A 16,476-nucleotide genomic window follows, 5' to 3' on the forward strand; every position below is an offset into this window, starting at 1 on the left:
GTTTGGTTAGTTTTTGAGGCTGCAAAGCCACAAAATCAGGGCCTGTAGCTGCTCACAAAATTACTTTTTAAAAGAAAGAGAATCTAAAAGCAGACAGAAGGTATGAAATCCATTGTGTTCAGGGTGTTGAGGGATAATAATTTTTCTACAGGCGCTTTTGTCATTTTTGTATTATCAGAGTATCCACCATCACTGGCCACTTGCACCAACCTGCAAAACTTAGAGAAGCTCCTGTTAGTTAACAATGCAAATGTCATCTCAGATTTCAGAAATGCATGAGGGTGCTTTCAAAGAGTTAAAGAAATGGATGAAGACTGGAAAAACATCTGCAGTAAAAGAGGGCTAGCTACCTTACAGTCAGCTCTGAAGTGTGGGAAATTTTCAATGTGTTTATAAAACAAAACAAAAAAAACTATGGGAACTGTTTCTAACTTTGTGAGACGCCCTAGCTGCAAATATCTAGCCAAGTAAATATAAACCAAGTAGTATAGAGAGTTTCTTGCAGATTTATATTAAAAATAACCATGAAGCCATGAGCTTAAACAACAAGTAGTTTATTTAGCAGACTTAATAAATCCTCGCACACAGTAATTTTCTAAGTCCGCTGACCTTTTTCCATAAATCCCTGTTTTTATGAATGAAGTGCTCTATTTGCCCTGCTTGTGAGGACCAACATAGGCAACTGGAATTAATCATCTTCTTAAAAATAAAATAAGATTAGACTGACTTTGGAAGTGCCTCCTTCAACGTCTCAGAATCTTCTAGCTCATAATAAGGTTCCATACCAGGTTTTAATTTGACTTCTTCTGGTAGTTTCTGAGTCTCTTCTCTCCTGCTTCCATCTCTTAAAAGTGGAACCAACGTTTTCCAGTTTTTCCCTGAAACTAAAAAGGAAAGGAATGGTTATTTTTTTCCCCTCAACAGAAACAGAAGAAAATACACAATTGGTTTAAATAGGAAGCTGATGAAAGAAAAAGAAATAAGCAGGAAGAAAGAGCTTTGTGTTTTTCTTCCCCATACTGTTCCATGAGTTTTTCGTATTTCAGCTAGCAAGTACAGCAGAGGCTGATCGTACAGTTAAATACTTCTATGCTGGATGCTGAGCTCCCAAACTATAGAGTTTGGGGCCTCTGAAGGAGCTTCTTGGCTACTTGGCTGCCATCATACACTATCCCACCTCCTCAAGATTTACAACACATATTATCTACCTTGTAAAATCTACAGTCAGAATGATGAATCTATGGGGCTTCTATTCCCAAGAGTGAAACTGCTACATGAACATAAGCCCATTTAATCCTTTATATTTTGTGCTGACTGAAAATGCCATTAACTTAGCTATTGCCATTATCATTAAGTCCATAAACTGACTGCCCTCTAACAATTAATCAATGCTGCTTCTATCACCAGCGGGTAGCCCATACGAGGATTTAGGTCCCTGAAACCCTCACCTCTGCCAGGCTTAATAGAGTAACTGGGATTTTGTCTGAGGTCCCCAGAGTACCCAGGGTCTTCATTGATTATGCCCAGATTAGTATTCCACGTGGACCAGTTCACTTCATCAACCCTGAGGAGAAAAGAACAAAAAAACCTATTCTAAGGATCACCAGACAACTCTGGAGTGAGTTCATATCACATGCTGCCACCTCTCAGGCCTCAGATCTGACCCAGAAAACAGATTAAACTGACTTCTGTAGACAGTGTTAGTGGACTACTTTTCAGAGGAGTGCTCCTGGGGGAAGGTTCTGCTTCCCATTACCAGATACCTTAATGTTGTTTGTCTATAAAAGATTGTTCATTTGACATACAAACAGGTTACCTAAAGCACCATCTGTAATCATCTTGGCCGTCAGGTGTGACCCCCACCAAGACTTGCTTCCCAGACCGGAACGAGCGCCTCACACAGTTCAAGTAGCTGTTTTCAATATCCAAGGTTGTGATGGCTCTCTACCAGGTAAAAGAAAGCAGACCACTGAGAAGCTGCTGTTTCAAAGTCATACAAATCCTGAATTCTGCCTTTATTGTAAAAACCTTGAGCTTTTATCATTGTCACCATCTTAGAGCAGGCATCGTAACCATCTCTGAAACATCACCCTCTGTTAATATGTCATTAAAAATGCTAAATTACTGCCCTGTGATTAGACGTATGAAGTTCCCTCTTTTACCTCAAACAAAAAACTGTGTGCCTTTGAGATTCTGGTAAAGATTGTTTTTTCCCTTGCATAATCCCTGTCTTCATAGTCTGATCAAGATTTTCCATCATCAAAAGCCCAAATAATTCTGTCTAATTACAAAAGTACTTCTTTTCTTAAATTCTGAACATCTGTGGAACACTGGGAACATATGCTCAGGCAAAACATCAAGTATGTATGGAAAAGAGCTAATACACTTTTTTTTTTTTTTTTTTTTTAGGAACTATTCTGGGGAAACAGAAAGAAGCAGTGACCTGTTATTTAGAAACATGTCAGTTCCTAAAGATGCGCTCTGAAATTTCTTATGATTCCCCACACCCTCTATCTTGGATAGCAGCCTCCCAGAACCAATGTACCTGAAGTTTCCAGATGCTCTTGCTCTCCTGTGCAATTTTGCTCACAGTTTCCCCCATCAGTGCCCAAAAGGATGACAAACACAGACTTGAACCTGTAGTTCTCTGTGAACTCCAGGTCCCCCATCCCAATAGTGAACTTGAAAAGCTCCAAGCAGGTATAATACAGACTATTGTAGGATGTGCGGCCTCGTCTCATTTGGCAGCATCTGGCATATTCAGAGCTATTTATGTCTTGCCCCTCATTGTCATCTTCAATTAAAGTCACCACAGCTGTTGCGAAAGAGGAATCACATATGCAGGATGAAAATACCATTTGAGATCATAATTCCATTGCAAACAATGAAAATGATCATAAAAGTAAGACATGTTATCTTCATGGTGCATTGTCCCCAGTGAAATTGCTCTATAAAATATTCCCCATAACTGACACCCTCTCAGAAGGTGTTGTCTTAGTTTATCTATATAGAACAGGATGACTGTTTTTCCATTCAGCTTTGCAAAGCAGTTTGAGACCCAGGGATGAAAAGCGGTATGAAATTACTATATGTAATTGTTATTCTGAAGTGATTTTTTTTTTTGTAATTAGGTTAATTTTTTAATTTTTAGTTGGAAACAAAAAGTCTAAGCCACTTGCAAAATAAAATTTTCTGAGATTCTTTAAAATAACAAAAATCAAGTCCAAGCATGATATTACCTGTAGAAAATCCCAAGAGGAATACTAGGTAGACAAACATGAAGCGACATAAATCTCTAAGGATCATCTACAACATGGAAACAGAGTATTTTATATTACTAAAACTTGAATAAAACTGCAGCAAAAACTGGTAGAAGATACTGCTTCATCTCAAGAAGGCATTTGCTGTGAACTGGCTGTGCATGCATTAAACTGTTGTTTATCCTGCTGAGAAAATAAACTTTAATACAGAAAACACATTTCTCTGTTATTCATGCAACAGTTTACACACATATGCAAGACATATGCATGCCAAGTAGTTTCATCTTTGTGGGTATAAACCACATTAAGACAGTTGCATCTTTCTTCCCCTCTTGGGCTAGCTGTCCACATGATACATAGAGGTTTATTAGCCAGCTACTGCCTCTTAGTTAATTGCTCGTTTGGTAACATTTAACCTGTACCTAAAGAAATTTCCAGCTGGTAGAAAGCTGTGCCATTTCACACCAGACAAGTCTGCACTGTTCTCAGTCTACTTTCATCCATGCCTATCCAACTGTAGTTATTTTGAAGCATGGCAGGTAATAATAACGTCAAGACTGCTATAAAACATATGGATGAGGGACAGGAGGCTTTTTTACACAACTTAAATTGTATCACTTCACTCAGAAAATAATGGCAAGTATAGTAGAGTGATATGAGATTTCCCAGTGGCATCATGGAGGTAGATAGGGCAACTTCTCTCCTGGAAATGGGGCTGTTGGCAGCAGCATCTTAATCTCAGCACTCTGCTGCCCTCATCACCCACTCACTGGACTGACCTTGGCAATCATGACAGAGTAAATGCCCATCTGCTGGAAGCCACGGGTGTAGTACAGCATGTTAGCCCAGCCCAGCGCCAAGGAGAAGACCATGGAAGCCACGTACAGTTCCTGGCCACAGAAGTACAGCACCACAGAGCTCAGGAGGAGCAAGGAGTGAACAAAGCTGAAAAACAAGCATGGTCTGAATGCAGAGTGCTGAGTTGGCCACAGGTAGTGGGAACAGAGGAGCCCTATGAGGTATACAGCAGAATGAGGGATTGCCCAAAACACAAAGGAACCATTTAGACACTTCCTCTCTTCCCTTCATTCTTTCCCTTCTCAAATCCTGCAACCTCCTCAGTTTCCCCACATACCAACTTCCATGGTCTCATGCCTGCTCTTCCTTGTGACTGGAGGGAAGAAAAGTCCTTGAAAGCACTAATTTCTTCAGCACTCTCTTTCCATCAACCCATGAAATCGCCCTGTTTAGCTGCACTCCAGGTGGGAAGAGAAAGGGCCAAAATTGTTGAGAGGCAAAGCTCCCTTTAGGAATGGGAGGATTTCTGGACATCCAATGCATACACTCAATCACAAGTCCAACTTGGAGATCTATTCCTGACTCTGCTGCATGACAGTCACTGAACTTCTAGACACTTCATTTGCTTTACCTCCAAAGGAGGTTACTGATCCAGACCTGCTTGTTCACGTGCCATGATATCCACTGGCAAATATTTTGGAAGGACCCAGGAAATTATAGCAAAGCATCTACCCACTACAAGTAGCTTCAGCCAAAGCTACAGGTCTCACACACTCATCCGTTTCATGCTGAAATGCAGTCAAAGATATTGAAGCTTACAAAAGAACCTCGCTGTAGCTGTCAACTATCAGCGTCTTGAATGATGGGCGCCTCTGCACAAAATACTGTATCTGAAAAAAATGGGAATTAAGACCAGGTTTGCATCCAAGGAGGGATTAAGTATCCCATGTGAATGTGTCAGCTAAGCACTGCTACCTATACCAGGGAGCTGGGACCTATAAAGCATCTCACAAGAATAGCTCAAAAACAACAGTGGCACAAGATCTAAGGAGGACTCTTACAGTGACACTTGATTTCTCTTACATCTGATGTCTCTTTTGAAGACAACAACCTACTCGGTTGCTGGTTTGAGGACCTGTGATTCATTGTACACTCTCCATTGGCTGCCAAGAGGAAGCAGGGGGACTTTAAGCTAAGACAGGTAATCTTTAATAGAGGCTTGGCTATTTGCAATACCCCATTCTTAAGCTTTGGCCAGACTAATTCCCGAGATTATCACTGACTTCTAAGGATAGCCTTTTTTTATACAACAGATAAAACTATCTTAGCCTGTGGGCTCATTAGTAACCTGAGAACTCCTAATCAGGCCAAGGAAAAAGATCTGTAGCTCTTGACTAAACATGGATTATCTTAGCAGCCAATGCTAATGAATAGGAAAGGCATGTTTGGTTCTCTCCTACACCTACCCGAACAGCAAAAAGGAAAAGTTTCAAATATCTTACCCCTCTGAAAAAAAAATAGAGACCTCCCAGTACACTCAGGATCTCTCCAGTCACTCGAAAATATTCCCCAGTGCTGTGATGAAATGTGAATGGAGGCTGTATAAGACAGGAAGACAGGTATGTTCAGCAGAACTGGAGATAGGAAAGACCTGGCCTTGCCATGAGCTGAAAGCAGCAACATTTCTGGGGGGTCAGGTTAAGTTTCTGAATGTGTTGCAGCAAGGGGGCAAGACTGGGAAGCAAGCAGGGTCCAAATCTCCCTCCTACCTTCAGGAAAGAGGAAAAGTCTGATGTTAGGAGCACACACTCAAATGCAAGGCAGATCTGGGACATCATGCATTGGGTGGTTCCCCTGATATGTGACAGGCATAACATACCTTTTCATTCTGTACAGGTCTATAGTAAGCAGCTGCAGTGAGGATGACAATATGCATGGTATAGACAAAGAAGTTGAAGTAAAATAAGTGTTTGACAAACCGGTCCCACTTGTCTTGCAGCAGCCTGTTAAGGGGTTCCACCAGCAGCATCTCATGACGGTTCTGAGCAGAAGGAGAAAGAGGAGAATCTTGTTGGGACAAGTATGTACTAAGCTTTGAAAACAGCAAATTATATTCATTTTCAGCAAATGTTCCCTCTAGTACCCTTAAACTCAGGAGGAGAGACTGCTGTTTTATAGAAATGAGGCAAAAGATGCACTGTACGGAACATGCAGCTCGTCCCCAACAGTCCCCCAGCCTGCGCATAAAATGCTAAGGAGGTGCATACTCACTGGCGTTTCACTACTGTAGGCAATAATCTCAAGCACTGAATTTTTCTCGCATGTGTCTATACAGGACAGGTCATAAAGAGATGAGTGGACAGGTCCATAAGCCCATTCAGTGAACTTCCTAGACAAGTGTCTGCACTCAGGATCTTTGATCTCTCGTCTGAGGATGTAAGCGAAAATCTAATTGCAAAAGAACAATACAACCAACATTTCAGTGCTAATGGACTTTTAGTTCCTTACTATCTCCACAAGACAGGATGGCTAATTTCCCCCTAGTTTAACTGTGCTGAATTCAAAACACTGGAGCACTGCAGAGATCAAAGCCTGAAGCAAACACAATTTTCTCACTGGATGGTGGGAGATGAGAAATACATATACCACTTACAACTTCCCATTATCTGTTTTGAAACTACAAGAGAAAAACAGAGATGTATGTTACACATCTCTGAGCACACAGACATTTTGAATGGGGACTGCCAGAAAATGAGTTATATCAGCCAGTCAAAAGTACAAGGCCTCTGGTGGTTCAGATGATAGCAAAGACCCACCTTCTGTTTCCACTTGGGCTGCCTTGCATACCAGTGGTATATGAGTAATGCCAGCTGGGCACAGACACACACACACTTCGTAGCCTTTAAAGACTATGCAGTTTTGCATGTTAAACTGCAGCATCAGTTCCTCTTAACTAAAAGGCCCCAACAATAAGCAATGATAAAATCTGTCCTGCATGAACGCTTTGCATGTAATGGGACAGTTAAACACATTTGCTCACCTACCCCTATCTTCCCTGTTTTGGCTGCCAGAGTTAATGGAGTCAGCCCTTTCTTGTTGGTGAGTTCTTCTAGCTTCAGGATTGGATTAGTTTTGGCACCAAGGATCAATATGCTATTGTACATCTTGGTAACAAACTTGGTATTATCCTTAGTATTATCTGCAATTTCCACCAGTGTGTGCAGGACCGTATTGCCCATGGAGTCCTCAGCGGCAATGTCAGCTGCCTGGTAGGGGTTCTCAAGGAGGAATTTCACAATGCAGAGCTGGTTGGTGCAGGCAGCCAGGGACAAAGGCAGCTCCCCTACAGGCAAGCAAGGGGAATGAGTGGTCAGAGAGCCCATTGCTACGCGTGCATAAATAGAAAAAAGATCATGTTGTTTTCATCTTTCACCATGAGAAAAGGAGGTGTATTTTTCTGTCTGATAAAGCACCAGTTTTTGTGATACCTGCTAGAATCACATTTTCTTTGGTTTAACTGCATCACAGAAACATGGCTGTTTAAAAAGCACTGAAAGGAGAGCTAGCAGAAGGTTACAACCTTTTAAAGGATACAGTGCCCAGAAAACAAAGGGATGCAGACACCAAACTCACACTGAACACCATCAACAACCAACCCTGTTTTGTTATCATCTCAGCCTTTGGGAGTAAATATTTTGACTAAATGGTGGAACAGCCCATCTGGTACTTCTGAGCCTCCAGTCCCACATAAACAGGATTATTTAGCGGCTTGCACTTAGGATAATACTAGGATAGCTCAATCAATAAAGCCCATACTGTGCTCACCCCTACCAAAATAAAAGCCAGGTTTCCCTTTGATTTTCCTGAAGAACTCCCCACAGGCTCTTGCATGAACATCTGCTCCATTCTGGACCAAAAGCTTCACCAGGTACATGTTCCTTCTCTCAATGGCGATGTGAAGTGCAGTCTGGCCTACAGAGGCACATATCAGACAGAAATCTTCAACATTTAAATACAGCTTTCAGGCACTGCTATTCATTCAGCTCCATGTAATATGGTGGAACTAAGAGCTCTGCAAACTAAAAAGCTCTAGAATTGAACAAAAAAAGATGGCACAGACAGCAAACGCAAGTCCCCCAAACTTACTATTAAAATCACTGTATATCAAAAATGGCAGAATATTGTACCTAGCAAAACACTGCCCTAGCACGAATGCACTGATTGTTAATCACACACTGGAACTTTGGGGTGCTGCATCCTCAGGCATGAGGCCTCATGCAGAAGACTGTCTGAGCGCCCTGCCTAACCTCATCTCCAGTCTTAGCACCAAGAGTATTCACTGTAGCAGCTGTTTCACTTACCCTTGTAGTAATTGTCAGTATACTCTGCATTAACAAACTCTTTCAGAGTTCCAGTTTTCCTTGCAATATCCAGCAGCAAGGGAATGGTATCATTTTTCCCGTCATGTAGATTCAGCATGGCTTTCAGTAAGCAGGTTTTCCCAGTTTCTGGCTCTATAACACAAAAAATTGCAGCTATATAGAAGTGATTACAAACCTACCATCTACTCCCAGGCATGCAGGAATTAACAAGGTTCTTTTCAAAAGACAAGAAAACTGATTCAGGGTTTCACAGAAAATTTCAGCTTTTCTGTATTCTCCTGTAACCTTACAATCAATAGGTTGCCCAATCAATAGGGAAGTACTGGCTATTAGAGGACCTCCTGCAGACACTTAGCACAATTATGGGTTTTTTTGTTTTCATCTCAGGAGCACTACTGGAAGAAGCAACTTAAGGTATGTGACACTAAAGAGTACCTTTGAACTCATCATCTGTGAGATGCTTCAAGGTTCTATTAAGATAGAGTAGCAGATCATCCAGGTCCTTTGTGTTGCCTTGGGCTACAGCATCAAAGATCCTTCTGCGGTCATAAAATTTGAAAGCTTTTTCTGAGCAGCCTGTGATGGAATCTATAGATAGGAGCCTAACAAGAGTAAATTTCAGTTACTTAAAGTCAGATATTTAGCAGACTTCATTATAAACTACCAGAATGCTAGTTTTCATTTGCTTATATGAAGTAGTAAGCACTACAGATTAGTATAGATGGATCTGCAAAGTCTACAAGATCAACAAAGCCTGCAAGCAACTGATAAAATTATGTATCTGTTGCTGAGAAGTTGAGAACAAGACTTAAAAGAGGCATTGAAGTATGGCAGTCTAACTGCTGGGCTGGGAGCCAGGCAATCCCATGTTCTCATTCTGAGTGATGTCCACTCACTGAACGGTCTCAAAGAAATGAATTAAGGCCTACGGCTAATTTTGAGCAAGATATCCATGGACTGAATTTTCAGAGGTGCAAAGAGACAGTAGCTATTGTCACTTTCAAATGCAACACTCCTTATTTTGGCATAGAAAATAGTGAAACTGAAAAAATGGGCACGCTCATGTGGAGTGAATAAATGCTGCTCTAAAACACAGTCTGCAGCCGTCAAACTGTTCATTACAACCAAATCCTACAAAAGGCAAACTTACTTATGAAGCTTCCCCCTCTCCAAATTGGCATGAAATTTGATGACAGAAGGTGCCATCAGGTGATCCAACTGGTAAAAGGAGTCCATGGGAGCCATGTCCTTGTCACTATCCCCCATCACAAACCGCCCACGTCTTGCAAAGATGTTGCTTTTGGGTGGCTGCACCTTGGTGCTGAGTGTACCCTGGAGGCTGTCAGGCGTTCCCAGCACGGAGTCCTCCCCATCCGTGTGTTCATCTGTCACTTCAGATTCCTCTATGTCAGAACTGCCAAATTTCTTCATCTTCCCAAGAATGGAAGACATGATGAGTAGGCAGTCTCTGAAGAATGACACAAACAACTCAAGTCAGCATTTTACAGGGCCATGAGTCCCCTTTTGCCTAGGACTACTCTCCAGAAACAGCAGGGAATGGACTGGTTGCTCTCATCCCAGAAGCGAGACAGATGGACACATATTCACTATGCCCAGAGTTGGAATAGTTTAGTAGGTCATTACCTCCATGCTGTTTGTTACTGTCCCCACTGCCCTTACCCATTTCAGAATGGAGAAAGCAAGCCAGAGTGTCTCAGAGCTTTCCAGCCACCTTGCTGCAGAGCTGACCGTTTCTGCTTAAAACTAGTGCCTCATCCTCCTCCAATTGTTGTTAAAGCCTGAACAATCTCTGCTTTTCTTCTCTGCTTTCTAGCTGGCTTGTGCCACAATATATTCTCAGGATTATATCAGGCCTTTGAAAAAAGCCTGCTTGTGCCATAACCGTATCTCATGCTGAGATGCTGAGCACAGAGGGCTTCCTGTGTATAGGGAAAATTACCACTTAATGGCTTTACCAGGGTTACGGCAGTACTAGATGAAAATTGGGGGGTGTGGTTGTTCAGAGATTAGTGTCACCTCAAACATGAGACAAGGAAACAGAAAGGGAAAGGTTACCACAGATAAGACATGATTGTAAGACCACAGGTCTGATCTTGTCTGATTTACAGCCACAGAGAATTTGACACAACAAATATACTATACTTAAAGTAGAGCAGACTTTTTTTTTTTTTTTGCTTGCCTATTGAATTTTTAATCAGACAAATGTCGGCCTTCATGCCACTGAATGTAAAATATTCTGGAACTCCAGCAGTGGAGACAGGAATGCATCATACTTGAACTGCTGCATAGCTGGCTTTTAGAGAGCTGAACAGCCTTAGAAACACACTCCAAAATCCTAGATTTCTTGGAAATCTTACGGCTTTCAGCACAGGAGTGCTACAAACTCTTTAAGAAGCCTTCAATTATAAACCAAATTACAGTGGTCAGTAATCTTCTCTGCGAAGAAGACTCATTCAGTGTGAAAACAGCGTGATAAACACGCTTCAAGGTTGTTTCTCTTCACAAAAATTTGGAGGGGTTGTCTGCAAACCTACATGGTATATTAAAGCTAGATTTTCAGTTCCATGGGACTAGTTAATATTTACATTAAGAGTCACTTACATTTTCATGTGCAAGTAGGATAGGAAAGAAACTTTTGTCAGGCATTTGCATTTTCTATAATTTTGTACAACATACATGTAAAGAAAACATCAGTTTGCAAACTTACACGTTTAGGGTTACTGGAAGAAGAACAGCATAGGATAGGTGAAATACTAATGACTGTAGTTTAACTCACTATGTCCTCTGATCTCACCTTTCAAGTTCCTTCTGTCCTTAGAATCACTCTGAAAGAATAACGTAATATCTTATTAACTTAATTGTTCTATAAATAAAGAAATTATATATATAAAAATATTTCCATTTGGAATATGATACTAAAAATACAGAAGAACAATTACTTCAGTGAAAAAGCCATAAAAATAGTTTTATAAAAAATGGGAAAAACCCACTGGGAATACAGCCATGTATCATTTTAATTTTTTTTGCCTTATTTAAATTAATGTGGATTGTACCCATAACATCAGAGAGATGGCTATGGAAAATGGAATCGCTTATCTTCCACAGAATAGGTGCAATATTAAAATCCACAGAATAAGCTCAATCCTGTCTCCCTGGCAATTTGCTCAAACTTGTTTCAGTAATTATATGTGCTTTCATTTCTAAACCCTGTTGGTAGTATCTTTGATAATGAAGACAAAGCCCCATTACCTCACAAGCATGAATTTGCAAGGGAAATAACCTTCAAAATCCTGTGGAAGGATTCTTAAAAAAAAAAAAAATCCTAAAAAATGCATGATCTACTTGAACTCTTTGAATCCTATGTACACTGAAGTTTGATACAATCAATTAGATAAGGAAGTATTTTTGATAGAATGTCTAACCACACCACAACTTCTAATAAATACGAAAGAGAGATTACAAATAGCTAACAACCATGCTATTCAAATAAACATGCAGAACTTACAAATATTGCAACAAATCCCGTCTTCTGCAAAACAGTCCAGTCCCAGTAAACACCCTCTGATCTATCGGAATTTGGTGCCAGATATTCCTCCTCCAAGGTGCCTGGACTGAGAAGACCTCAGAGTTTGCTTCTCCACTTCATTTGTCTGCAAAAGTGTTCTATGTGTCTGATGATTTTTACAATCAGGGAAGTTCACTAGAAGAACAGAGTAATAAGATCATTAAGAACAATTCTGGAAACAGAAGCATCAGTGACTTCTATTCCCAGGAGTTTAGCAAAGCTCTTTACAAGAATTGCAGCAAGTTGCTGTTGTTTTTCCCTCCCCTTTAATTGCATTTAGTAATGGATACTCTTCTCCAGATTTCCTCTTCGTAAATACACTCAAGCTTGCAAAAAAACCCAAGCCACCCAACAACAATTGTTTCTGTGGATCACAGTTTCATTTCAATCCACAAAACTTTGTAAAATATGCCATAGCTCTTTTCTGAGATCAGTCATCTTTCTGGACATCTGTCTTGGGTGGCTGCTGTAAAGCCCCACCAAGTATTTTAAAGATAAGCTGATTCCGAAAAGAGTTGAGGGAGAACCAGTGACAGAAAGTCTTAAGGCCATTCTATCATTCCAAGTTCCTACTCTGTTTTATTTAAGTAATACATGTATGTAACACTCAGCTTTTAAAAATTAATGTCATTAGGGGAAAAAAAATTCTTACCTAATCCAGGATGGATCTAACACCTTTAAAAATTAAGAACTATGCCATATATTGTTAAATATATGATTTACGTAAGATCTTTCTGCCAAAAACCGGTCTAGAGAAACAGCTTTTCCAGCAGGCTGAGCTGACAGGCTGTAGCTGTTAGGCTAGAAGCAACCTCCAAAATTAGGTTTTGAGTTAGATTATGAAATTATTCAACAAAATTATCTAGCTTATGTTTTGCAAAAGCTAACTATCTCCCTCGTCTTGCCATCTATCTATCTATACATAAAAGGAGAATATATTTGCCTATTTAATAACAAACTGATGATACTTCTTAAAACACCCTACAACATTGTACTCAAGAGAAATAAAATGCCTATTTATTAATGTATAAGTATAGATTACCCATAAACCAGGTCCTTAGCTGGTGCTCCTGGAGCTTTGCTGAGCAGAGCATCTCATTCAATGTTATAATTAACTCCTTCACCACTTCCAAAGCAGAGGCTCAGTATGAAAACTATATGGATCAGTGGAGGGTCTCCCTTATTCAGTCTCTAGCTTCTTGCTGGTCCCTTTGGCTAAATGCTCCTTCTCTCTCTTCTCCCATTCCAGGTATCATCTCCTTTCAGTCTTGCTGTGCTCTGATGTACACGCTTCAGGAGCTTTCTGCTATTTTCTGAGTTTTGATGCCTCCTTCATCAGCCGCCTTGACCTGTATTTCTTGTGAAGATGTTACTTCCTTCTTACCAACAGCACTCCATTGCTTTTTGCAACAGTTGTTGGATGTATCATATTCCATCTCAGCAGGGACCTGGTTTAAAAGTGTAAGCTCACAAAGAGATGTGAATGCTTATCAAAATAGGACAGTAACAAACAAGAAAGAAGTTATTCCTTTTTCTTGGCCCTGCATCCAACATGCTGCATAGGCTTTATGCAGCTTTGGTGCTTGAGAGTGATTTTGCCAATTAAGAACCCTTTCCATCACTGCAAATGGGAAAACATCAGCAGATGTGCTAAAGATCTTAAAGATGTATCCAAAGCTGGCCTGCAGGTCAGAAGTCATCTTGCCTTCTCTAACAGAACCTAAAACCAGCCCACAATTTTACCAGCTTATGAAAACAAATACCACTTCATAGTTAACAACATGCTGGAATAGTATTATCAACTCTTTCCAGTTATTCAATAAAAACAAAAGCAGATCTGCTGATACAAAAATATTTTATAATAATAAAAAAAGGAAAATAATATAAAAATACAGACCTTTTACAAAACATTTAATCTAGTCTATACTTTCTCTGTAATTCATATATATGCCAATAGTTCCCTAAACATGGCATGGAATAGATGCATGGAGGGAGGGTGGAGGGAGATGGAAATGAATCCATCTCTGTAATTAAGAACTCAGAACAGCTTTCTTGCAACAAATGAGTCAGTCCTGATGTTGCTAATGTGCAAGATAGGAATACATTTCCATATTTCAGTTGAAATACATGCTTCTAAATAATGAAATTGTATCTAGAGAACATGAAACTATCTTACTTGCTTCCCAGTCTCATTTGAGCAGAAAAGGTGTACATCCATCTTGTTTTAGACAGATAACGTATAAATGTTTTCACCTTAAAATAAAGAGTAGGGAGAGAAATAAATTTTAAGAGCATAACACAGGGGATAAAGACTTGGAAACTTAAGGGAATGTATGAACAATACTTAACATTAAAAACAGATTAGAGTCTAGCCTGGCTGCTGCCGTATTAAAGCTTAATTTGACACAATACATGAAGGGCAGAATCAGAAACACCTTCGGATCAAATACACTAAGATAGCTATGCACTATATTACAAGAACAAATATTTTTTGTGGACTATCTCTCAAAATGCTAATTGTTTTTGGGCTTAAAAGGGAAATCAAAGCTAAAAGAGATGAGAATTGGGCTTTTGTAACTCCGAGTTTGCCAGCCTCTCCAGTCTATCACAAATTCTGATCGTTTCAGAGGCCCTGATCCACTCTACCACCCAAAAACCAAACATAAAATAATTATGTATGCCAAATAAGGAAAATAGTTACCTCCCACCCTGTATTTTCCACTCAGATGTAAGCCCTGCATTCCAGGCATCTCCAGTCATGGTACTGGCCTAGCCTTTGACCTTACTCCACTGCACCTGACCTGGGTAGCCACAGAAATAATACTCCATTGTTTTGTCGACATTCAAGCTAATATTGTATTTCATCTTTTACAGAGACAACATGCAACATGTGAAAACTGGCATTCATTCTGTGCAAGAGCCACCCAACTCCCCAAACAAGGCTGAGATCCTGGTCTGCAGCCTATATGTATGTATATTGTGAGACAGCTTAAGGACAAAAAGTCTCTAATGAAATATTCGGACTAAGTTACAGATAGCTACTCATCTCTCCTAGACCTTCTAAATGTATTTCCTACCAGGAAAGAGAGCCTTGCATGAAGAATCATTTTATGCAGAAAGTTAATGGATCTGCCCTAGTGACTCAGTCAAATTTAATGTGATATTACTTCTCATTTCACAAATGGGAATGACAGTGCAATGAAATGTGTACACCCAGAGGCAGAAGCGGACATTAAATGCAAGCTTTTTTTTTTTTTTCCACTGTAATGAGCGAGATGGCATGTTGAATACAATTCCAGAAAAAGTCAAGGAAGTGAAAGGAAACACTGTATAGCCAGGAAAAAGAAAAAAAAAAGCTGCATATCAGGCTATTCCAAACCATGATTTTATTTTCTGTGGAACATCACCATAGCAGCCCCCACAGCAGCATCAACATCCTTCCCGTAAACCACAGGGAATGGAAAAATCCTTTCCACTTCCTGCCTCAGCACCTCGTTCCTGGCAAGGGCACTCCCGCTCCCCAGGATCCGCTTCACTCCCGTCTCCATCAGGCATTGCACAGGTAGCATGGAACAGAGGTTTTCAATGATGCCATGGCACAGAGCTCTGGTTACGTGACCCAGGGAGAGGCGAGAGACAGCAATATTGGTCACTGACGCCAACTGCTCAGGAACATGTCTCTCTCCAAATATGGTTGGGTGGACTGAGAGTTTGCTGTCGGTTTGGGCCAAGGCTGCTTTGATTATCTTTGTATAGATGGCAGACTCCTGAACCTGAAGTCCTGCAGATGGGAAATACCATGTTATTTATCTGAAGGAGTCTAGAGCGTCTTATGTGTGGAGACTTAAAATGGATGCTGATCCACCTGTTCAGCAAAATACTGTATATCTTTTCCCTCTCCCAAAGGCAATTGTTTTTCCAGGATTATGAACCACAGTTCTCCCATCCAACTGTATCTAGTGTTTGTGACACTAGAAATCTTTTCCTGATTACAAAAACTACTTTTCCTGACAATAAAGCTATTCCTCTTTGCCTATACTGTGCTAAGATACACAAAACAAGATCTTTAAAGGCACTAATAGCAGACTTCAGCTTCAGTGGCTGGATTGCATGTGAATGCAAAGTTCACTTCAAGAACTCACTGAAAGAACAATTTCAGATCTTATCTGTGTATTGCAAAACCCAAGAAGTTATATAAAAAACTGTAAAGACCATGTTTAAAGCATTTAGAAGATGTTAAATGCAAAACATGCAGCAAAAGGCAACTGATCGAATCAAGGGACTCTTGGACTGCAGTCATACAAAATTAGAGGCTACCCTCAAATTTGCTGACCTCTCCTTTTGAAAAACAACTTGCAAAAGATAATTCTCTTGTGTTCTTGAAACAAAAGAAAACCCAAAACCTAGAGGCAATGTGAGTGTGAAGTCCAAGCATGACTGTCCCAGCATG

The 16,476-nt window shown here is 40.3% G+C and overlaps 2 protein-coding genes across 2 annotated transcripts in view; both read right to left on the reverse strand.

Moving 5' to 3' along the window:
• Positions 1 to 583: 583 nt before the first annotated feature.
• Positions 584 to 13,391, reverse strand: TRPV1 (transient receptor potential cation channel subfamily V member 1). Its single transcript, XM_009633953.2, is given in 19 exon segments — positions 584 to 884; positions 1,449 to 1,564; positions 1,817 to 1,944; positions 2,546 to 2,609; positions 2,611 to 2,815; positions 3,240 to 3,306; positions 4,040 to 4,205; positions 4,878 to 4,948; positions 5,561 to 5,656; positions 5,938 to 6,099; positions 6,330 to 6,506; positions 7,103 to 7,401; positions 7,890 to 8,030; positions 8,420 to 8,572; positions 8,876 to 9,042; positions 9,591 to 9,908; positions 11,169 to 11,286; positions 11,967 to 12,161; positions 13,069 to 13,391. Coding segments are annotated over 16 exon segments (2,481 nt in total). The 5' UTR covers positions 9,893 to 9,908; positions 11,169 to 11,286; positions 11,967 to 12,161; positions 13,069 to 13,391; the 3' UTR covers positions 584 to 717.
• An 817-nt stretch (positions 13,392 to 14,208) lies between these two features.
• The window catches only part of SHPK (sedoheptulokinase), a 10,948-nt gene continuing 8,680 nt past the window's right edge, over positions 14,209 to 16,476 (reverse strand). Inside the window, exon 7 of the mRNA XM_009633903.2 lies at positions 14,209 to 15,807. Within this exon, the coding sequence (XP_009632198.1) occupies positions 15,413 to 15,807 (395 nt within the window). The 3' untranslated portion in view covers positions 14,209 to 15,412. The remainder of the gene's footprint in view (positions 15,808 to 16,476) is intronic.

This window comes from Egretta garzetta, unplaced genomic scaffold (genome assembly GCF_000687185.1).
Source record: "Egretta garzetta isolate BGI_Z169 unplaced genomic scaffold, ASM68718v1 scaffold112, whole genome shotgun sequence".
NCBI classification, from domain to species: Eukaryota; Metazoa; Chordata; class Aves; order Pelecaniformes; family Ardeidae; genus Egretta; species Egretta garzetta.